Source organism: Bombyx mandarina, chromosome 03 (genome assembly GCF_030267445.1).
Source record: "Bombyx mandarina strain Sakado chromosome 03, ASM3026744v2".
Taxonomy (NCBI): domain Eukaryota; kingdom Metazoa; phylum Arthropoda; class Insecta; order Lepidoptera; family Bombycidae; genus Bombyx; species Bombyx mandarina.
In genome coordinates, this window is record NC_143210.1 from 3,667,425 (window position 1) to 3,691,693 (window position 24,269).

Genomic DNA, 24,269 nt, shown 5'->3' on the forward strand with positions numbered 1-24,269 from the left:
TTCTTAGCTATTTAATATATATGTATTAGGAAATTATCTCACAATAATACAGCAGCGAGGACAGTTCATAACTTTCAATGTAATGGGAACCATTTTGGGCATCAAAAACATCAGAAAGTTTTTTGTTTTTTGTGAAAGCAGACCCGAAATTATTTTTAAAGATGCATATAAGGAATATCAGACGCACGTTAGATTTTCCTTGGAGGCGCTATTAGCTAATCCCAACCCTCCTGGCTGAGCCTTTGCTCGCCGACCTGTCCCGGTGAAACTGGGAAGGCCTCCGGGCCACCAGTAATCCTTCAATCATAAGAAAAAACACGTGAATGAAGGATCGATCTAATTTGAAAAAAAAAGTAATTTGAATTAATTATTTAATGATTCACGAAATATAAGTATAGATTAAATAAATGTATAGAGAAATGTTCTACATTTTTATTTATTACGTAAAATTTTATAATGAGCCGTGTTGTTCCGTAAAACATGTCATATTCAATTCAGTGTGCTTAGTGCGAGTTTTTTAACGCTCTCGATAGCGTAAAAGTTAGCCCAATTTTGTATGCAGTTGAAACAGCGCCCCTAGCGGCAAACGTAGGCAAACGATCCTATTCCATACAAATATGAGCTAACTTTTACGCTATCGAGAACGTTAAAAAACTCGCACTTAGCACACTGGCCCTTGTCGCGTAGGTAACAAGGACTTCAATCGCGCCAAACTGATGAACGTCGGCTTCATCGAGAGCCAGAGACTGGAGGCGGGCGGCTGGATGTGCTTCATATTCCACGACATCGACCTGCTGCCGCTCGACACGCGAAACATGTACACGTGCCCCAAACAGCCGAGGCACATGTCCGCTTCCATAGACAAACTTAATTTCAAGTACGTATATCTATCTACTCACCCTCACACAGTATACGGCTATACATATACAACGTGTTACAAAATACACTGTAAAAAAATATATTTAATTATCAAAGCCAAAAATTTTATCAACCCTAGTAAGCTGTCAGGGAACCAGATTATTTAACAGAAAGGCCTACGTAAGTTTGACGTTTATTATGAAAAAGTATGTAAGTGTTCGTTTAGGTTCAAATTCAAATTCAAAATCATTTATTTCAACTTAGATGTCAGTATGACACACTTGTTGAATGTCAAAATACAAATAACAATGTTAACTCTACCACCGGTTCCAAAAAAAGCCACAGTCCTGAGAAGAACCGGCGAAACAAACTCAGCGGGCTTTTTTTTCTTTTTGTTTCTTCTCAAATATTTTCTTTTTTTTAAATAAATAGAAATATTCACAATAAAAGAAAAAACAAGTCTAAAAAAATAATAATAATAATGAAAAATGAAAAGGCCAGGAGCGAGCGCCTCATTCCCACGTAGTGCCATCTAGTAAATAATCCTTAACTTTATAATATGCCTTGTTGCACAAACGTTCCTTAACAGTTTTCTTAAATCTATGAACAGGTAGTAGTTGAACGTTTAGTGGGATCTTGTTGAAAAGCTGTACACCCAGCCCCCTAAAAGAGTTGCTTATTTTCTTAATTCGAGCCGCCGGCAACGCAAGCCTATGTTTGTTCCTAGTGTTCACATTGTGCAAATCGCAGACTCTGGGGAATTCTTCAATGTTTTTACGCACGTACAATAAATTTTCAAAAATGTATTGGGACGCTAAAGTTAGAATTTTGATTTCCTTAAACTTGTCCCTCAAGGATTCCCTCGGGTGCATATTATAAATAGCACGAATAGCCCTCTTCTGCAGGACGAAAATCGTTTCGACATCGGCAGCATTGCCCCATAGCAAAATGCCATAGGACATAACACTATGAAAATAACTAAAATAAACCAAGCGTGCCGTATCTTCATTAATATACATTCGTATTTTTTTTACCGCAAACGCTGCAGAACTAAGCCTACTCGCTAACTTGCATATGTGAGGACCCCACTGCAGCTTAGAATCAACTGTTATACCAAGAAAAACTGTCGAATCCACAAGCTCCAGTGTCTCTCCACTTACAGTAATATTAGTGTCAACTTGTCTAACATTAGGTGTGGTAAATTTTATACATTTTGTTTTTTTGTTATTTAATAACAGATTATTAACACTAAACCAATGTACCACGCGCGAGATAGCATCATTCACATCGTCATAATCTTCCAAATGTCGTTTAATTTTAAACAATAATGATGTATCATCAGCGAATAATACGACCTCGTGACGGGTTTCAATAAACTTAGGTAAATCATTGATATATACAAGAAATAGGAAGGGACCCAATATGGAACCCTGAGGAACACCCATATTAAGTAAGACACCGGAAGATCTCGTTCCTTTAACGTCTACCTTTTGGATTCTTCCGGATAAATAAGATATAATAAGTTCTAATGAAACGCCCCTAATACCATAATGGTGTAATTTCCTCAACAATGTATTATGCTCAACACAATCAAAAGCTTTAGATAAGTCGCAGAAAACCCCAAGGGCATTATGCGACTCTTCCCAAGCCTGAAAAATATTTTTAATGAGATCTACACCTGCATCAATAGTTGACCGACCTCTAGTGAATCCATATTGTTTGTTATGAAGCAGGTTATTGGAATTGAAGTGGTTCAAAAGTTGTTCCAGAATAATTTTTTCAAAAATTTTACTCAATGTAGGTAGTACTGAAATGGGCCTAAAGTTAGAGGGGTCAAAAGTACTACCAGATTTAAATAACGGTATTATTTTACTATATTTCATTAGATCAGGAAACACACCACCATCAATACAGTCATTAAATATTGTAGCAAGGTAAGGTGCAATTATATCAATAATGGATTTTATAACATTAATTGAAATTCCCCATAAATCACCAGTTTTCTTAATATTAATGAGCTTGAAATTATCAATTATGTCCTTTATATCAATAAATATCCTTTATATCTTTGTTTCTTTAGGTTAAGTATTTTAAATTTTTTAACGTTCCACGAATTAGGTAGAAATGTAGGTACTTTCTGCGTAGTATACTCTTAAATTTTATTGAAATAGGGTTTGCACATCACTGAAAATAATTTTTTTTTTTTATTTTTTTTTTGGTATATGATACAGCGTTACTACGGTTCTTAAATATTGTGAATGGACTCGTTATAAGGTCCCATTTAACCTCCTTTCGGCTTTACGGGTAGCTTTGTAACACCCTGTATATATGAAGGCGCAACTGGCACCATGTTCTTTTTAAAAATGGTGACGTTGGCAACCTGACGTCATTGTCTTCATTGATTTTGACAGTCATACTAATCAAGACTAACTTTTCTAATTAATTCCGTTTATTCAATTTCAAGTGTCCAGTAACAACAACAGAGAGCTCCGTCTCGTTCGGCTGCTCGAGTCGGAATGTATTGTGCGATTTTTTTTCATTCTAAAATTTTTGTTTATTTTTGTTTGTGTATTTATTGTTCATATTACACACGAAAAACTACCATTTATTTAAACTAGTCGAGCGCCATCTGTCGTACGTAAATGGTATTATAACTTCCCTGAAATGTCAAAAAAAAAAGTTTTTCGGGCTTCAATATAATTATTTTCACTCTTCTTCCCGGGATAAAGACTTTCGTGTATGTATTATCCTCAAGCCCGTAAACTGCTACTGGTCGATTTGTAGGTTCGTAAAATCTCGAACCAGAGAACAAACTGTCGTATTTATGATAGCAGCCGGCGTTGTCCGGGTCATGTCATAAAACTTATGTGTCAATCCAGGATATTAACTATCTTTGTGGGAAACCTCATCGAAATACGTTCCGTCACTTTTGTCTAATTGATTTAATAAGCATTCAAATAATAAAAATCACATATGTACATAATCAATATAATAAATACGAAAATTAATTTTGTTGTTGTTAAAGTCTTACTTAATCTACTCAACGAATCATCATGAGATGTTGCGTACTGTGGCTGTTAGGTCGTCTTGTGACCCCGTACGGGTAGGTACCCCAACCCTGCCTATTTCGGCCGCGAAGCAGTAATATAGAACTGAGACTCGGGTCTCAGGTACGTTGTTGATATCTATGGACTCCAGTAACCACTTAACAGCAGGTGGGCTGTGAACTCGTTCTGAAAATATTATAATCGAAGGACATAATTCATATTTCTACATTAACGCAATCGAATCCGCGTGTGAAAGACATTATAACTTTAATTCGCACTAGTGGTCGTCCCGTAGTCGAAATTCGACTATAATTAATTTAAATTATAAGTTTGAACATTATTATGGGTATATTGTCAAAGACTATTATAGACCTCTATAATAACAAATATCGCCAACGCTACACTATAGATAAATAATATTGAAGACGAACAGTATTAATCTATTCTCAATTTAACGACAGACTTTAACCATAAACAAAAGAGTATACATGCGTGTGTGTGTCAAATACATGGTAGTGTGTGTAATCTTTTTTTTACTGATTTAATGTATTTTTATGCATAATTAAAAAAAAAAGATTCTGCTCTCCTCTATATTCTCTATATATATGGGAAATTTCATACTCCTTGCAATATTCGTAAAAAGGGGTACATAGTTTTTGTTCCACGTATCTATTCGTGATAGATCTATAGATTATTTCCATTACGCCCTCTTCGACTTCTAGAGAGTTTTTTTTTTTTTATTATTGCTGGGTTTGAATGGGTGGACGAACTTACAGCCCATCTGGTGTTAAGTGGTTACTGGAGCCCATAGACATCTACGACCTAAATGCGCCACCCATCTTGAGAAATCAGTTCTAAGGTCTCAGTATAGTTACAGATAACCTTATGTACAGATGACCTTATCTACAGATGACCTTATCTATAGATAACCTTATGTACAGATGACCTTATGTACGGATGACCTAACAGCTCGTATAATTTGTATCATTAAATTCCAGATTACCATATGAAGATATATTCGGCGGCGTGTCGGCTCTAACGTTAGAGCAGTTCATTAATGTCAACGGATTCTCCAACAAGTACTGGGGCTGGGGAGGAGAGGACGACGACATGTTCTATAGGTGAAGATCTTCTTCGTATGCTCCAAACTGAAAGTCTGAAGTGTTCAAATTATCGCGCTAATTTTACTAGTTACTAGTTCACATTCTGTATCTACCTATATGGACATTGTATACGATTATAATCTTTGCGCAATATTTATTAATAGATAACGCTATCAGTTTTCAAATAAAAACAAAATGCTTTTCTTTTTCAGGTTGAAAAAAATGAATTATTACATTTCGAGGTACAAAATGTCGATCGCGAGATACGCAATGTTAGATCACAAAAAATCCGTACCGAATCCAAAGAGGTAACGCATCCCCTAATATTCTTTTTCAAATACACACCATTAAAATATTGTCTGATAACTATAATAATTTATAATTAGTGTTAAAATTTCTAATGTCAAAGACAAAAAAAAACCTTTCGTGACCCAAGGGCTATAATATAAAAATTAATAAATAAACTAAATATATCTTATCTTCTTAGTGCTGTTTGTTTGCATCATCATTTATTATTTCCATACTGTTGATGTATTATGTGTATGTAAGTATATTAGTATGTATTGTATGTAAGTATGTATATTGGTATATAATTATTGGTATATATTTCATATTATAACTAGTCAGGTCATAAGTATTGTCACACAGTAAAAACTTTTCTTTTAGAATGCTGGCCACAAAAAAGTTTATTGAATTCGAATTTCGAATTGTTCATGAAAATAAAAATGTATACTTTTAGAATTTTACTCATTTTTAAATATGGAGTGGACGCTTAAAGAAGACCGTGTTGCAGTTATTGCGTTGCATCGTTGCGGTTACGCGCCAATTCAAATTTTTAACATACTGAAAAATTTTAATATAACCAAAAGATTCGTTTATCGTACCATCAAACGATACAATGAAGACTCTAGTGTAGATGACAGGTCAAGAAGTGGTCGCCCTCGCTCTGTTAGGACTCCAGCAGTGATAAAAGCTGTGAAGGCGCGAATTTAAAGAAATCCCAAGCGTAAGCAGAAACTGTTGGCCCTTCAGATGGGGTTAAGCAGAACCACGGTGAAAAGGGTGTTAAATGAAGACTTAGGGCTTCGGGCATATCGAAGAAAAACAGGACATCGTTTGAATGCTCGTCTAATGGAACTGAGACTGAAGAGATGCCGCGCTTTGTTGAAGCGGTACGCGGGAAAAAAAAATCGGGAAATTCTTTTTTCGGATGAAAAAATTTTTACCGTAGAAGAGAGCTACAACAAACAAAATGATAAGGTGTACGCACACAGTAGTGAAGAAGCGAGCAACCGTATTCCGCGTGTCCAACGAGGTCATTTTCCATCCTCGCTCATGGTATGGTTGGGAGTTTCTTATTGGGGCTTAACAGAGGTACATTTTTGTGAGAAAGGTGTAAAAACGAATGCAGTTGTGTATCAAAATACAGTCCTGACGAACCTTGTGGAACCTGTTTCTCATACCATGTTCAATAACAGGCACTGGGTATTCCAACAAGATTCGGCGCCAGCTCATAGAGCGAAGAGCACCCAAGACTGGCTGGCGGCGCGTGAAATCGACTTCATTCGGCACGAAGACTGGCCCTCCTCCAGTCCAGATTTGAATCCGTTAGATTACAAGATATGGCAACGCTTGGAGGAAAAGGCGTGCTCAAAGCCTCATCCCAATTTGGAGTCACTCAAGACATCCTTGATTAAAGGCAGCCGCCGATATTGACATGGACCTCGTTCGTGCTGCAATAGACGACTGGCCGCGCAGATTGAAGTCCTGTATTCAAAATCACGGAGGTCATTTTGAATAAACTTTAGTGTCATAAGAATCTATGTTTTGTTAAGTTCATTTTGGTATATGAATGGTTACATAATGAATAAACTTGTTTCAATAATTTTACATTAAACATGTGACAGAATTGATGACCTGACTAGGTATGTAAACGGTATATATTTTGTTTATTGTATGTATATATTTTCTATAATATATTATCTATAGTACACCGCAACATACCTGCTATATTTTTTTATATTTTCCAGAATTTCTATAAATTAAACGGTTGTCTGGAAGAGATCGCTTTTAGCGATAAGACCGCCTATTGTACAAATGTATCTGCTTTTTTTGATTATTTTTTTAATGTAAATTGTGTTTTGGTGTGCAATAAAGTGTATTCTCTCTCTCTCTCTCTCTCTCTCTCTCTCTCTATATATATCTAAAATTTATTAAAAAAAAGTTAATAAATAAGATATCTATTTTTCAACTTTAAAGTTCATCAGTCTACACAATATATTTTTTAACAGCCGACTTACAAGTGATCATGATGTATCTATGTCAAATGATTTTTTGTCGGTACTTGAACCATTGTACTATGGTTCACTTGAGGACTGAGTAATCATAATAATAATGGTTGGTTTGAAGTAGGTATCAGTTGAATGGAATATTTTAAATGTATTCAACTGATAATTATTTTTAATAAATGTATCTTTTTTATTTGATTGGTATTGTTATTTTAAGTATGTTTAATTATTTTTTTATTGCTTAGGTGGGTGGACTAGCTCACAGCCCACTTGGTGTTAAGTGGTTACTGGAGCCCATAGACATCCACAACGTAAATGTGCCACCCACCTTGAGATATAAGTTCTAAGGTCTCAAGTATCGTTACAACGCCTGCCCCGCCCTTCAAACCGAAACGCATTACTGCTTCACGGCTGAAACAGGCAGGACGGTGATACCCACCTGCGCGGACTCACAAGAGGTCCTACCACCAGTAAAAAAAGTATCAGTTGAATGGAATATTTTAAATGTATTCTACTGATCATTATTTTTAATAAATGTATCTTTTTTTATTTGATTGGTTTTGTTAATTTTAAGTAGGTTTCAATGATACTATGTACACATATTGACTTGTTGTTGTTGTCTGAAATAAAATTATTCATTCGTTCATTCATGCATTCATTCATTCAAATTTAATTAAATTTCCAGGTACCAACTCCTGTCCCAAACGAGCAAGACGTACCAGCAGGACGGGCTCTCGACCCTCGAGTACGAGCTGGTGCAAGTGGTGCAGTACCACCTCTACACGCACGTGGTCGCGAACATCGACGAGCGCAGCTGATGGACATACCTCGCCAAGCTGCTGTTTGGCGACGACAGGTAACATCAGCGTTGCGGACAACGTAAAACCGGTGCTGCCATAGACAAAAACTCAACAGTGAAACCGAAGTAACTTTAGTGTTGCCCGGTCAAAAAAAAAACAGTGTTACCAGTGCATTTTCTGTTTTGCATAGATGAGTCGATTATTATCAAAGCCGGCAATGTGACTTTTGGATAATTATTGGTAAATCAGAAAAACTAATTATTGACTTTGTATTCCATTGGCAGTCACAAAACTCTTCTATACGACATCTTAGATAAATAACAGGTTAAGTATTAACCTTTATTTAATGCAGGTTTTGAACCGTATTCTTTGAAGGAGACGATTATATTAAAATCAATCTGTATTGAAATGTCAATAATTTTTTTTTGTCCAAATGCACAGATTGCCACCTTTGATAATAGACGACTCAGATAATGTCGTTTGATTTTAATTTCATCGTGCCACGTTGATCTCGTAACTCTGTTTATATTATATACTATATTAATATCGTTCGTCCTAGATTATTGCTGGTAAGGTCGATCGAAAAAACGCGACTGATTGTAGACTTAGATATTTTTGTATTCCGTATAAAATGGTTTTCTCATCAGTTCTTACTCTATTGGGTACATAATGTGTGACTACATTCTATTAAAAGCAATGACATCTCATTTCAAATGCCAAGTAATAATCGAGTTAGGAGTCTGTGCTTTGAACTAGTTGCTGGAACTGATCGAACTTTGCCTCCAGTGACATTAAAACAAATGTCAAATGCCCTTTTCTTTGGATCGTACAATAAAAAACATGCTTTAAGTCGACGTTAGCTAGATTTAAATCCGTGCGCAGTTCATTTAAGATGCTATAGTGTATTTATTACTACTAATAAACAAATACTATGAAAAAGAAAATGAAACGATAATAATCTTGTTTTTAATATCTTTACATTTAATTTAATTAGACTTTATAAGGTGAACTTTTAAAATTAAGTACAACGCTTTGAATGCTTTATTTGAATCACAAAAGAAATATATATATTTTTATAATTACTTTTTTTTTCATTTCTATAACTATTTCGTATGTTTTTTTTTTTATTTTGTTTCTTTCATGTAACTAGTCGTTAATACACAAATTATTAAAATAAGCTTAGCGTATAAACTTTTATACCAATACATAAATAAATAAATAAACTCAATTTTATTAATGTAATTTATGTAAGAACAAATAATAATACTTAATTGGAATATTAATAGTGTGTACAGCTTGACAATATAGATACATAGTTGTTAATGTAAGATAAGTTTATCAAAAACGCTAAGAGCGTTTAACTGTGTATGAAAATAATAATAATTAAATATGAAAATGTTACATAATATGTTTGTACCTTGGTCAGGGCTCGATAAAACAAATCAGGAGAAATCCGACCGTTCAAAAGAAAAAAATAGTTTTCTTTTTCTTTTTTCATTTTAATTTATTGACCAAATTAATGAATCTCTTTCATTATTAATCTCTTAACAGTTTTGATTTTTTCAACGCTGTGTCCGAAAGTACATAGGCAATATTGCCAAAAAACGTTATTTGAATTGTAATGGTAGTCTAAAAAAAATGTTAAATCGAATAGATGGTCAGACAAAAATATTTTTAATTTTAATATACCTTGACTCCGTTTTATTAACAAACAGGAAAACTGTTTAATTGATAATCACCGTTATAATTTGTCAATTAAGTTCCTCAAGCCATTAAAATAATGTCAATTGAAATAATAATATTAATAGTATGGCCTAATTATTTTCAACTCTGTTCACACTGAGTCTATGGTCTCTAGTGATACAAGCCTAAAAAAATTTTTTTCCAAGCGACCGTCAACATGTTGTGCTTTAATGCGATATTTGAATTTCGAATCTATGTATGTACTTAAGTTTTTTTATAAGCATTTAATCTAAGAACAGTTTGATTCTCAAAAGAAATTAAATGTAAAATAAACGTTATAATATACGGCGCAATATTTGCCGTTTTGTTGAAAACATCAGTTTATATAATAATAAATGTACATTAATAATAATAATAATACGTTACCTAAAATTTAGTATTTAAGATAATGAATGTGATATCGACGATTTTGGAAAGATATGATTTTTAACTCAAATAACAATGATCATTCGAATCTCACTGAACATTTAAATTCTTTAAAAATATACATATTTAAATATATATATTGTTTTTCGAGCAATTAAAATCTTCGGAACGGCCTATATTCCGGTTTCAATATGTAAGATAACAATGTATGTAAAATCTCATTCGAATTTATCGAAGAAAAAAATCATTTTATTTGAGGCATAGAGTCGGCATCGTTCTTTTTTTTTAGATTTCCTGCATTTACTTTAATCTATAAAAAATATTTTAAAATCTCCCAATACAGTGTGACCGACAGTACAGGCTTAGGACATTTCAGTGTTACCAATTACCATGTGGTTGGTACAATACTACCATAATTCAGATTTCAAAACCTTCAATTTAATCTGGCAATTTAACTGAAAAATATAAAAATGGTTCTATTATAACAATGTAATGATATAACGATATGCTCTACTGAATTCTATGAAAGCGAAAATGAATAAGTCTTATAACTTGAATCATTTTCATTCATTACCCATAATTCTCGGATAAAAATTTTGATTGACGACCGGCAACAAAAATTAGTGTTTTAAGCTTTTCATAGATACTGGACGAAACAGAACTGTGTCTAAAGACGAAATGATAAATACGAATTACCAATAAGAACTCATTTAAAATTTTGCACGTTTCCCATTTACGAATTATATGAAGAAATTTACTTTCGTAATCAGCGTCTTTGCTCAACCCAAGACATGGGGTCGCAATCCCAACTGTAATGTAGTAATAGGTAGCCTTCAAACTGTAAGACCCTTTTGCGGGTAAAACGAAGTCAAAAAACCCCATAAAAGAAAATTTTCCATCACAATTATTTGAAGCAAAAGAATATTTTTTTTCGTTTCACTTGTCTAATCGACAGTACTCGTAAAAAAAGCTTTAAAAGTTATTGACGTGAACGGAACATCCATCGAGCTGTCGATTCGGTCAAAATATTTCCAATTTTAGAAATTCACAACTGATCTTACAATTCTAATTGAAAACATTCTATCGTTAGCATTTAAATCATATTGTATCTTCTAATGCTATTGCTATCCATTATGTACCTAAAGTATAATAATTAAATATAAGTAGCTAGCCAGGTGATAGATAGCTTAGACCTTGAAGTACTTAAAGGGAAGTGATATGCGAAAAGGTGGTTTTTTTTTGTCAAAAATGTTTCTTAAAAAAATAAATATTTGTTTTTTATTATTACTTGTTTGTTTCATTCTAAACCCTTGCTCAAATTGGACAGTCCCGAAACGCGGTTAAATTTTAATGTTCATTCCGTGACCAATGATGGTGGATCTCCTGACATTACTAAGGTGTTGTATACACATACAGCCCAAATATAAATATATATGTTCTGGAACAATTGAGGACGCCATTAATAAGTTTAATCAGGCGTTTCAACGTCATCATCAGCCTATAGCAGTCTTAAAGCTTATTAACTGTAAATTCACGAATAAATAAATAAAATTTGCTTTTACATTATTTTAATGAAAACCAAAGCCTGAAGATAGCGCTGTACATAGTAAATTTAATTGATCGTATAAAAAAAAAAAAACAAAAAAAAAAATCACTAACCAATTCTCGTCAAATCGAACATTACAAAAGACTTAGCCAGTCCTGAGATCGCACTGAAGGGATTTTGAAAATGAATATCGGTCTATTGGTCAGCTGCACTGAAGCTCTGAGTCCGGCTGCTAGTTGTCTTGGAACGCCCATCAGGGGCGGACTCTCGCGCCAAGCTGTCCGTCTCATGTACCAGTTTGGTGCCGGCTGACAAGCCAAGGTTACATCCAGCCAGTTGTTCAACTCCGTATTCACATTAAATCTGCAAGAACACAAGTTTTTACTGGTGGTAGGACCTTTTGTGAGTCCGCACGGGTAGGTACCACCACCCCGCCTATTTCTGCCGTGAAGCAGTAATGCGTTTCGGTTTGAAGGGTGGGGCAGCCGTTGTAACTATACTGAGATCCTAGAACTTATATCTCAAGGTGGGTGGCGCATTTACGTTGTAGGTGTCTGTGGAATCCAGTAACCACTTAACACCAGGTGGATTATGAGCTCGACCACCCATCTAAGAAATAAAAAATAAAGTTACTCAAGAAATGTGTTTCCTGAAGCCACGTTTCCGTATTATACTGGTGGTAGGACCTCTTGTGAGTTCGCACGGGTAGTTGCCACCATCCATCTATAAAGTACTACTCCACTCTCTTTTCTCTATTAACATTAAGTTACACATATATATTAGATACAAAGAAATAAATGGACGTATTCTCCACTAACGAATTTGCTAAGAGTAAATCTAACTAATTTGAAGAGTAAATCCTTGACTATCAAAACTTACTTTTCTGCTTCTCTTTCTCTTTCCTTATCTCGGCACCTCTTCGGTCTCCTCGTAGGGGACGTGGCTCTGAACCGATAATACTTAGGCATTTTCAAATAAAATTTAATGAAAAAAATAAGAAAATGGAAAAATTGATACCTACCCTAAATGTCATTACTGACAGTGCAAATAAATAGAAGAAAATAATCAAAGAGAATGTAATGGTATAAATTAGTGTATATAATCTACGGAATGCAAGATCGGCGAAGCAAAACAAAAAAGTATGAACACTACCTATCTATTTTATTTGTAGTTTTCACGAGTAGGTACTATTAGTAGGCCTAATAAAAACTATTTTAATATATACCTACTATCAATTCCGTGAGCACGAAAACTCCAAAACATTTGAAACGTCGGAAATATTATAATATAATGACTATAATAAACGCGGGAATAAACAGTAAAAGTAGTAACACTCGTGAAAATTATTTAAAATAATTTTCAACAGTTACAAAAGAAACGGCAACAAACAACAAATAAAATTCGAAATGGGGTAACTGTTCGCAATAATTACTTTTTTAATTCGTATTCCAACGCTTCTTTCGTTGAATTTTATTTGTGACTAGCTGACCCGGCAGACTTCGTAGTGCCTCAACCGATAAATAGAAGACCTAAACTTTTGTATAAAATAAACTTAAAACAAAAAAAAGGAATCCGTTCGACGGGGGACACATCAAAGGAAAAAGAAAATTATTATTTTTATTTTATTCCGAGCATTTTCATATTTATTTAAACCTTCTACCTTTTAAACCTTCTCTGGACTTCTACAAATAATTCAAGACCAAAATTAGCCAAATCGGTCCAGCCGTTCTCGAGTTTTAGCGAGACTAACGAACAGCAATTCATTTTATATATATAGATTTTGACATAGTTAAGGTATGTATAGTATAAAACCTACAATCAAATAATCTTCTAACATATTAAGAGGTAGGTACGTTCAACCAACGATCATGCGGCAGCCACCGCAATGTTTAGGCTAGTCTATGCGCACCATTATTGCTTTATATATTAAGTGTATTGTCTATGGTTATAAATTGTACCAAAAAAAAGTCTATGGTTATAGCTCGCACACGTCCATAGGTCAAAAATTTATTTATTTGTATTCATAGAATGTACGTAAGTTATATGTTTTGATTAAGGCCATTTTCCGATTCATTCTAAGCCCTGGAAGGGAGTACACGAGCGTCACTACCGACAAATAAGTATAGGAGAAACAATCACCATGACACGTCTTTTATGTACTTACTTGATCCCTTTTTTGTGATCACAAATAACACACATTGTCATAATATCTTAGCGGCCCACAACCAACGAAAACTTTGATCAACAAAAAATTACCATCCAAAGAGAATTGTCATATATATTTTCTATAGCTTTCACATACGTCAGTTATGTATAAATTAAGGAAGTTTTTTTTATAACTTATTAACAGGGTACCACAATAATATTATGAATGCCGCCCTTACGGATGATCTTCATGTTTATTTTTGCCGTCGCCGCCGTCAATATTTCGAATTATATATTTTACTATCGCATTTATACGCCAATGAATAGAAACTGTTTTTATGTTAACCGGAATATCAGGTACGTGAACTATCTAAGAAAGGTGCTCTTGGCGGTAAGAAGCAGACTTAATGCAATGGTAGGCAGCGGCTTGGCTCTGCCCCATGCATTGCTAAAGTCCATGGGCGACTGCAACCACTCACCATCAGGTGGGCCGTATACTCGTCTGCCTATACGGGCAATAAAAACATATAAATCGATATACACGAACAACGATGACAACTTTCATTACCTACGCAGGCCATAACCTGAACGGTTAAGAGAATCATATTTATCAGTCGAAGGATGTTGAATAGAAGTTGTTTTGTGTATATTGTGTAAGTGTAGTGTGTAAAGTGACTTAAAATTGTAATCACAACTTAAAACTTCCATGGGAAAAACAAAATTGAAATTGAACGTTTTTTGAGTTGAGAAAAGCGCCTAAGCTTAGGTAGGTACTTAACCGTAGCAGTAGCTTTAAAGCATTTAAAACTCACTACTTAGCAACAAATGTCTTAAATGCGGCAATATGTACAATCGATGGCTACCACTTTTGTCTAAGCCAAACATGTGCCCGTCTTACCTACATGAGAAAAATTTGTGAGCTTGTCAAACCGTTTATTTACTACAGCAATAAATAAATAAATTTCTTCTCCAATTTAACATTGGACCGTTGTATATTTATTCATATAAAATGTACAGCTACAGATAAACAATCGTATTTTCTTTGCTATTCAAAATGGTTAGGTAACAAAGCAATAAGCAATGGTGTTAATGGTCATAGGGCCATTGTAAACTGGATAGGTAACTCCATCCTACCTGTTTCTGCCGCGATGCAGTCTCACGTTTCAGTTTGAAGGGTTGAGATCCCATACAAATATGATTTCGGTTTTATACCGGTATTTATACGATTTGGTGGTCGTCGTGGCCTAACGGATAAGACGTCCGATGCATTCGTGTTGAAGCGATGCACCGGTGTTCGAATCCCGCAGGCGGGTACCAATTTTTCTAATGAAATACGTACTCAACAAATGTTCACGATTGACTTCCACGGTGAAGGAATAACATCGTGTAATAAAAATGAAACCCGCAAAATTATAATTTGCGTAATTACTGGTGGTAGGGCCTCTTGTGAGTCCGCACGGGTAGGTACCACCGCCCCGCCTATTTCTGCCGTGAAGCAGTAATGCGTTTCGGTTTGAAGGGTGGGGCAGCCGTTGTGACTATACTGAGACCTTAGAACTATATCTCAAGGTGTGTGGCGCATTTACGTTGTAGATGTCTATGGGCTCCAGTAACCACTTAACATCAGATGGGCTGTGAGCTCGTCCACACAGGTAAGCAATAAAAAAAAAAAAAAAATTATATGTCAAAGTGAATTGCGGAATTCACGTCAAAATTCAATACTACAATATAACATTATTTACTGGTGGTAGGACGTCTTGTGTGGACCGCAGAGGTAGTTACCACCGCCCTGCCTAATTCTGCCGTGAAGCAATAATGCGTTTCGGTTTGAAGGGTGGGGTAGCCGTTGTACTGTAAAAACTGAGACCTAAGAAACTCATACCTCAAGGTGGGAGGTGGCATTTACTTTGTAAATTGTCTATCAGATGTGGGCTCCGGTAACCACTTAAAACATAATATCTTAATTAAAAAAAAACATTATTTCGGTTCATTACGGTTTTTATGTACGTAGAAATAATAGGTTTACTTCATAGATGTTAGGTATTGCCGTTTAAGTTTTACGACTGTTTTTCGTGTTTCTTTAATCATTGCACTCTTTTGTTTTATTCACAGTTCACAAAATTCTATCAACACGTCGACATATTTATCATTCATTAATAATAAAGAAATTACAAGCGACAGTGGTGTTTCCGAAACGGAATACGCTGATCTAATGGTCTCACTTAAGGGTCTTTATACATTTTACCCCCTAGAAGTGAAAAAACCAGGATTGCCCCGATGCCCTGAAAAACCACCGAACTTGGGTACCTAATGATTTTAATGCCTAAATATTTTCGTTTACTTATTTCGTAGAAATAAACTGTGAATATTTTTCAGTGCAGTTATTTCGACACAAAATTACACTCAATGCTCTATTTATAATATTGCTTCACACAATGTCGGTATATTTGTCTTTTCCAACCCATGCTTTGACATTTTCAAGCTCTTGTTTAGTAGACACTAATACGCGACTCCCTAAGCTGCAGTAAAAATATTAGTTTATCGTCCTAAAACGTCGCCATAAAATTGACGTGGCCTAACAGATAAGAAGCTCGGTGTACTCGTATCGAACGATGCGAATGTATCGATGTTCAAATCCCGCGGGCAGGTACAAATTTTTTTTGGAATGAAATAACTAATGTTAACTCATGTTGAATTACTTCCACGGTGAATAGCATCGTATAATAAAAATCAAAGCTAAAAAAATATAATTTGCAGATAAAGTTTAGTCTACAGGTGCATTTTGGCATTCAGATTGCGACTTTATGGGCTCTTTAACACCAGGTGGGTAGTGCGCTCGATCATCGATCTATGCAATAAAAAATAAATTCTCGAAAAACAAAAAAGCATAGTGACTCACCTAGGATGCGTTTTAGTTTTCACGAGAAACTAAATCTATATATATAAAAATGAATTACTGTTCGTTAGTCTCGCTAAAACTTGAGAACGGCTGGACCGATTTGACTAATTTTGGTCTTGAATTATTTGTGGAAGTCCAGAGAAGGTTCAAAAGGTAGATAAATATGAAAATGCTCGGAATTAAATAAAGTTTAGGTCTTTTATTTATCGATTGAGGCACTACGAAGTCTGCCGGGTCAGCTAGTAACAAATAAAATAAAATTGGATACGCAAAACAAAGTAATTATAATTGTGCTCACTTGGATATTAATCAATTCTAAAAGCAATCGACGAAAAGAATAACGAAAATAATTCAAACTTAAGAGTCTCGGAGTATATTTCACTATAGGGCTCTAGACTAGATTTCACTATAGGACCAGTTGTGGAAGACACAGTGATGAAGTCTATAAAGGCGTTCGATAAACTGTATTCGGAAGTTCAAATCGGCGGCGCTTATTGTCCAACGAAATGTGTAGCACGACAACGAGTCGCCATCATTGTGCCGTTTAGGTGAGTGAAATGGCTAATAAAAAAACAACATTTTTCATATATCAGGTCTGCAATGAATAGAGACAAAAAATGGTTTTCAACGATAAATTGTTATTGTCGTGAGTTACCGATCTGTGTGCTTAGTGCGAGTTTCTTAACGTTCTCGATAGCGTAAAAGTAACCTGAAATTTGTATGCAGTTGGAACAGTGCCCCTAGCGGCAAACATAGCAGTCAAACGTTCCAACTCCACACAAATTTGACTTAACTTTTACGCTATCGAGAATGTTAAAAAAGTCGCACTAAACACACTAATGCGGAGTTTACATTACGAAATTAGTGTCATGCATGTTGAACTCAGTTTCACGAAAATAGTTTCGATATATGCGAAAGTAATTTCGTTAAAAAATTAGTGTCGCGAAATCCACAGTATCGCAGTAACCATGGCGCCATTAGCATCAAAGCTATAATTTGCTATATTCAATGTAACTAAAGAAATGCTTATATACCTATAAACTTAAAAAAAGACTATCAAGAAAAAAAAAGTTGGTAGATTCAAGGATGGTCAACAAGAAGGCATTTAGGTGCAATGAAGTTAGTCTCTGAATTAGCAGATGAAGATCCTGAGAGTTATAAAAACTATTTTCGAATGAGTGAAGATAATTTTGATTTTTTACTGTAGGTGTTTCGGGACCCTTGTCATTGATATTCATTAATAAGATCTATATTTTTTTCTGTACTCCATCGTTGGTTTGCCATTTTCAACGCTTGAAGCGCGTCCGAACTAACAATACACACGTCCGCACAGCGCAGGCCCTTTCGCGACATTAATTTCACGTCGCGTCTACACTATGAAATTAGTTGCATGACACTAATTTCACCAAAAAATCGCGCAGGACACGAAACTAATTTCCATGCATGAAATTAATGCATGCATTACGAAAGTATTAAATTACACGTGAAACTGTTGGTAAAACTAATGTCACGAAATTAATTTCACGCCACTAATTTCGTAATGTAAATTCGCCTTAATGTCACGAAATTAATTTCACGCCACTAATTTCGTAATGTAAATTCGGCTTAATAGCAAAAGCGACCTTGCAGTGTTGTCTTGAGAGTTCAGCCTCGTGGCTTTGGGATGGAGGCATTCATTCGATAGTATCTACTGGCTGTCCGCTAGTAACATTAGACAGATAATCTACTGAATCAATAAATACGTATTTTTAAATTATTCTGAAATTTAACTACGGCGTTTATAATTTTTTTTTTGTGACTTTAGTTGTGCAGGCGATCTTAAAGCTCATAATAAAAGGCTACAATAGTCCATAGACATCAATCACTTAGGAAATGCTGCCACTCACATTTAAGACAGGTGGCATGATTATATAGAGATATCTAATCTAAAAAATCTATACTAATATATAAATCTACAGTGGTTTTTACGGATGTTCCGTTATAACTACTGAATCATGCATCCGATTCATACATGTACTTAATGGATAGGCTAATATTTATATGAGTGTTGGACTCCCTACACCAGTTGCTCATGATGAGAATCTTTGTGGGGGGTGAGAAATAATAATGTTAATTTTAAATGCCCAGCGAAGCTAGTATATAGATATAATTGAAAAAGGTTACTTTTGATTATGGTTGGAAAGTTATTAAATATACTGTTGCTACCAAAAACACTTCAGTTTATGACGTAGAATCAAAGGCATTTTATGCGAGAATACATTCAAATTGTAATTTTATAAGATGAATATACTCTAAATTGTTATTCTTTGCAGAAATAACAAGAGCCGCACAAACATCAGACATCTTGGCACGTTTATGTACATGATGCATCTGTTTCTAATGAAGCAACAGTTGGAATATCGGATTTTTGTGATCGAACAGGGTAAACAAGATTAAAATATCTTTAACTACGATTAGAAACTCCATTTTAGTTTACTTTTTAAGAACCTTGTTTTTTTTATTGCTTACATGAGCTCACCGCCCATATTGTGTTAAGTGGTTACTGGAGCCCATAGACATCTACATAGTAAATGCGCCCACCTTGAGATGTAAGTTCTAAGGTCTCAAGTATAGTTACAACGGCTGCCCTACCCTTCAAACCGAAATGCATTACTGCTTCACGGCAGAAATAAGCAGGGTGGTGGTACTTACCCGTACGGACTCACAAGAGGTACCACCAGTGAATATTTAATATTCACAGTTAATATTCCTTATTTCTAATTCCACCGCTAAATAGTTAGCTACCTTGAAATAGTTCTACCAATAAATTATGTTTGTGCGTTTTGCGTTTGCCTCCTGCGCATTCATTCCAGTTGAATTATTACCAGTTTAATTGTATTTAGTACTAGCTGACCCGGCAGACTTCGTAGTGCCTCAATCGATAAATAAAAGACCTAAACTTTTGTTTAAGATAAACTTAAAATAAAACAAAAGGAATCCGTCCGGCGGGGGACACATCAAAGGAAAAACAAAATTGTTATTTTTATTTAATTCCGAGCATTTTCATATTTATCTTCATATAAACCTTCTCTGGACTTCAACAAATAATTCAAGACCAAAATTAGCCAAATCGGTCAAGCCGTTTTCATGTTATGTCGTGACAACGGAAAACGGGTTTCATTTTTATATATATAGATTAGTAAATTATTTACGAATTTCGTTTTAAAGATTTATGTAATCGTGTAGGCTAAGCATTGCCAACACGACAAAATTATTTAAAACAATGTTTTTTTTTTCTTAATCAGCTAGCGGGAATCATCCTTACAACCAAGGGAAACTAATGAACGCTGGCTACACTGAGGTACACCGTAGACGCAGCGGCAGATATAGATTCAACTGCCTAATATTCCATGAGCCTCATATCGTGCCAATAGACACAAGGAACTTGTACAGATGCAGCCGCTTTCCGAGATTACTGTCTTCCGTTTTGGAAAAACCTGATAAGTAATGAGCCTGTATGAGAACTCTGGCCTAGTCGGAAAATGTAGATAACATTACTTTAATATTCGAGAAAAAAATGTCTAGGAGTTTCGAATGAAAACTTGGCAAACCTATTGAGTGGAGCACGAATACAAAACTAACGTATCATGCCTTAGTGCTTTATCTTTTTATGGGGTGATCCGCTTTGATTGCTGGCTACACAGGAGTTGCAATGGAAAATATTTATGTTATTATTTTCGGACGCGGTTCCAATACATCCTTTACGACGTCTTTTACCGTGTGCTTTATAGATGATAACATGAAAATAGTAAAGTTAGGCGACAACTTTGCGTTTTAATTGCTATTAAAATACGTAAGTTTAGGATTTTATGACTTTCTATAAAGCAGTGGTGCAGTTTTTTACAAAGAAGACGTATCATGTTCATTATTGTGCATGGGACGTTTGTCTATTAGTGTGTAGCTTTATTTTGTAACAGGTATAACTGGGTTCTCGTATTATAAGTGTTTCGATGAGATTACAAATTAATAATACAAAATATTATATTCTATCTTGTGTGTTTCAAAAGGTCAATAAAAAATTTGAGATTTGGCAACGCTATTGCGATATCAATGGAGCAGTTCATTAGAGTTAATGGATTCTCAAATATCTATTGGGACAACGATAGATATTACGAAGATCTATTCAATCGGTACTCGTTTCGTTGAATTATTGTCTAATATTAATCGTTAGTTTGGTTAGTGATCGAAGAGATTACTCAGGTTTCTTCAGATTAACAAGGTACAGATTTGACACAAGACATGTTACGGAAAAAAATTACCTATATTATATCATCAAAAATTGTGAATGAGGAAATCCGTAAAATGTAAATTCCTTAAATTTGAGAATAATTTAAAAATAAACTAGTACACCATAGGTGTGGAAAAACAGCGGATTTTTGTAATAAACAAAAATTAAAAAACAATCCGTAGAACCCCATCTAGCAACGTCGTAACAAACAGGAAAGTCTTATGAGATTTATTAAACAATAGACTTTAGAAGCTTTAAAATGTGCTATCTTATTGAATGCCATGCTATTTATTTAAATTGACTATCAAAATTTAGTTTCACGAAAATGGATTTGTATTTATACTTTTTTTTCAGCTTAAAGAACGCTAATTACTCGATCGTTCGAAGTAACCCATCCATCGGAAAGTACGTACGAGTAAAACAGTTTGAAGTACCCGTTTTCAACCAGTAGGTATTAATAAATTTTTTTATGCAATGCCCATCCTTTAGTAAGACTATGACTTTAGTAAGCCGTCGCGTCGTGGCCTAAAGGATAAGACGTTCGGTGCATTCGTATCGAGCGATGCACCGGTGTTTGAATCTCACCGGCAAGTACCAATTTTTCTAATGAAATACGTACTTAACAAATGTTCTCGATTGAGTGGAAGGTGAAGGAATAACATCGTGTAGTAAAAATCAAACCCGCAAAATTATAATTTGCGTAATTACTGGTGGTAGGACCTCTTGTGAGTCTGCAGGGGTAGGTACCACCACCCTGCCTATTTCTGCCGTTGTAACTATACTGAGACCTTAGAACTTATATCCCAAGGTGGGTGGCGGCATTTAGGTTTTAGATGTCTATGGGCCCCGATAACTACTTAACACCAGGTGGGATGTGAGCTCGTCCATCCATCTAAGCAATAAAAAAAACCCAATCTATCTGGCGTTCTCGCGCAATTGACTCGCGTTCTGTGGAATGTGTCATTAGTTCTGTGGTCAATTGTTTGGGATTCTGGCACCTGCTTTCCGATATTTCAACACTCACAAACCCAGCTTCAGCTATAATTTCAGAAAGGACTGCGTGTATCCACAACTCCATTTTGCTCTGTGCAGTCAGGCTCTAATACAAACTCTACCCTTCCATGTTTCGTACTTCAAATCAACTTAGAAAAGAATGCTTGGCATTAGGCGATATGTTGACTTGAATTGCTTGGATGGTTATCATGGTTTATAATGTAAAATCAGGGGACCCTAAGTTGAAAACAATAGTTAAGATAATTAAATCTTAGGCAAGCTTTCTCACCAGCCCCTAAGGGACTTGGTAAATATAGATATAGGTAATCGTTTTTCTTTTTTTAATATGTAAAAAGGAAGCACCATCATCAAGTTATTTTTAAACTGCCAATGAAGCTAAATCCGTTCGTTGACAGGTCTGAATTAGCCGTAACATCATCACCACTGAATCTAATAGATGGTCTTACAACGGTAAAGTATAAAGTCAACGATTTTGAGCTGAAATATATATTCACCTACATTAACATATCCCTTGAAGATGATTTTGCTAGTACGATGGAATATCCGAAAGTGAATTCTACTTAAACACAAAATAAATATTTAAAAACTTATCTGTTTTTTTTTCTCTAAACGTAACCAAGTGTGTTATTTAATAAGGTGATTTAGATAAAGTTTATGCTTCTCGATGTTTCTGCGATTTTAAGAATGCTCCAAGATGAGATAAGGTGAGGTGAAGATGAGGTGATTAAATGTGACAAAATAGTACATTGTGCACCGCGGGAGAAAAGTAGGACATTTCCTCCCGCGTGTAAAATTGCAAACACGCGGGATGAGATGTCCTACTTTTTTGCTGCTCTTGCTAGAGTCAGTGTTAGCATCACTCCGGCTTGAGCCCCGTGAACTCACCTAATAGTTAAGGTTACGCTGAAATAGCCTCTCAAGGCTATCTATCACATTATGTAGGAAAAAAAATGGCATGTTTGCTTTTTTGGATGACTGCATCTTTTTCATGTATCTTTTTAAATTGCAATATTATTTATAGGATTTTTGTACATAATCGTTTTCCGTTTTATATTTTGCGAAAAAATGAACTTACCTACTTCTTACTATAAAAGAATGACATCATAAGAAACTAATTGCCACACTGAAAAAAATAGAACTTCCAATAGTGACATATGACACAGTGACAGTATTAATATAACAAGATTTAGTATATACATAATCTGTGACGCGTTGCTAGGTTGAGCATTTTTTCAAGATTTGTGGAAAAAATATATTCATGTTAATTTTTTTTGAAATTAAATACTTTATCGCCCCATTCTTTAAATTTAAATTTTACAAAAAAAATTAAAATCATCATTCGTCACCATATCGAGCTCTTAAGTAGTCTGTCCAAAATCATTAATATTTTTATAAAAACGAGAAAAAGGACAACGCCACTTTTTAAAAATTAAAGAGGTATACAATTTAATTAAATTGTGAGGTAAAATAAATTTTTTACATTCAACCAAATTACATCAGTTCTACAAAAAATAAAAAAGTATGTTTAAATGATGCCCTTTCTTGACCCGTCTGGGCATAACTGGAATAGCCCCCAGCTAACAGCGAATAGGTAGGGAAAAAAAAATCTTAAATAAAGAAAATATATAAAAATACTTTTTTATTTTAACAATGCCGATACATGTTTCTAAAATATGTTTGTAATAATCATAAAACATAAACATTTGGTTTATTTTCAGTTCCGTATAGTTTGGTTGACAGATATATTTTATTTCAAGCTCACTGAAACGGAAATGATACGACTTTATTGAACGAAAATGATATTCCAAAACTGATATGAAAAAGAAACCAGTACAGAAATTAATATAGGATTTAGCCTGCGAGATCATGTAAAAATAAAATGCCTTTGAAAGTTTCACTTCCTCGAAACCTTTTTAGTGCTATTCAGGACAGATGAGCACCAGAATATTTATCTAACAGCATGTGAAGCATTGCTATGAAGATATGAACAATGCTAGTAATACATTCAAAACTATTAATGATCAACTCTTAGATCTTGCGAACTTTGATCTGAACTGGGACTACAAACGATACGGAACTGTTCATGATCAGATGTCCAAATATCCCATTTCTTCTATTTACTATTGCAGTCACATTTAAACATATATTTTATGGTTTTTGAAAAATAGTTGACATTAAAAGATAAAACAAGTG

The 24,269-nt window shown here is 34.7% G+C and overlaps 3 protein-coding genes across 5 annotated transcripts in view; 2 read left to right on the forward strand and 1 right to left on the reverse strand.

The window, feature by feature from the left end:
- Positions 1-11,492, forward strand: part of _Bre4 (glycosyltransferase) — a 153,314-nt gene extending 141,822 nt beyond the window's left edge. For both annotated transcript variants that reach the window (XM_089736850.1, XM_028184938.2), the window contains 4 exons: positions 688-877; positions 4,904-5,026; positions 5,221-5,316; positions 7,982-11,492. In XM_089736850.1, coding sequence (XP_089592976.1) covers positions 688-877; positions 4,904-5,026; positions 5,221-5,316; positions 7,982-8,114 — 542 coding nt within the window. In that variant the 3' untranslated portion in view covers positions 8,115-11,492. The remainder of the gene's footprint in view (positions 1-687; positions 878-4,903; positions 5,027-5,220; positions 5,317-7,981) is intronic.
- Positions 11,493-11,770: 278 nt separating this feature from the next.
- On the reverse strand, positions 11,771-23,045 carry LOC114252416 (uncharacterized). Of its 2 annotated transcripts, none has more exons than XM_028186894.2 (2): positions 12,631-12,874; positions 11,771-12,114 (listed from the first exon to the last, which is right to left on the reverse strand). In XM_028186894.2, exons 1-2 carry the CDS (start codon positions 12,717-12,719, stop codon positions 11,886-11,888), a joined length of 318 nt encoding a protein of 105 aa, XP_028042695.1. In that variant the 5' UTR covers positions 12,720-12,874; the 3' UTR covers positions 11,771-11,885. The 2 variants fall into 2 exon arrangements, 1 of the variants encoding a protein (XP_028042695.1); XR_016325077.1 differs by lacking the exon at positions 12,631-12,874 and adding an exon at positions 22,962-23,045 and having other exon boundaries at positions 11,977-12,114.
- Positions 14,057-22,664, forward strand: LOC149503253 (beta-1,4-galactosyltransferase 1). Its single transcript, XM_089737060.1, has 8 exons — positions 14,057-14,253; positions 16,009-16,199; positions 17,208-17,343; positions 19,108-19,217; positions 20,080-20,278; positions 20,842-20,964; positions 21,417-21,509; positions 22,472-22,664. Exons 1-8 carry the CDS (start codon positions 14,123-14,125, stop codon positions 22,638-22,640), a joined length of 1,152 nt encoding a protein of 383 aa, XP_089593186.1. The 5' UTR covers positions 14,057-14,122; the 3' UTR covers positions 22,641-22,664.
- Positions 23,046-24,269: the final 1,224 nt, after the last annotated feature.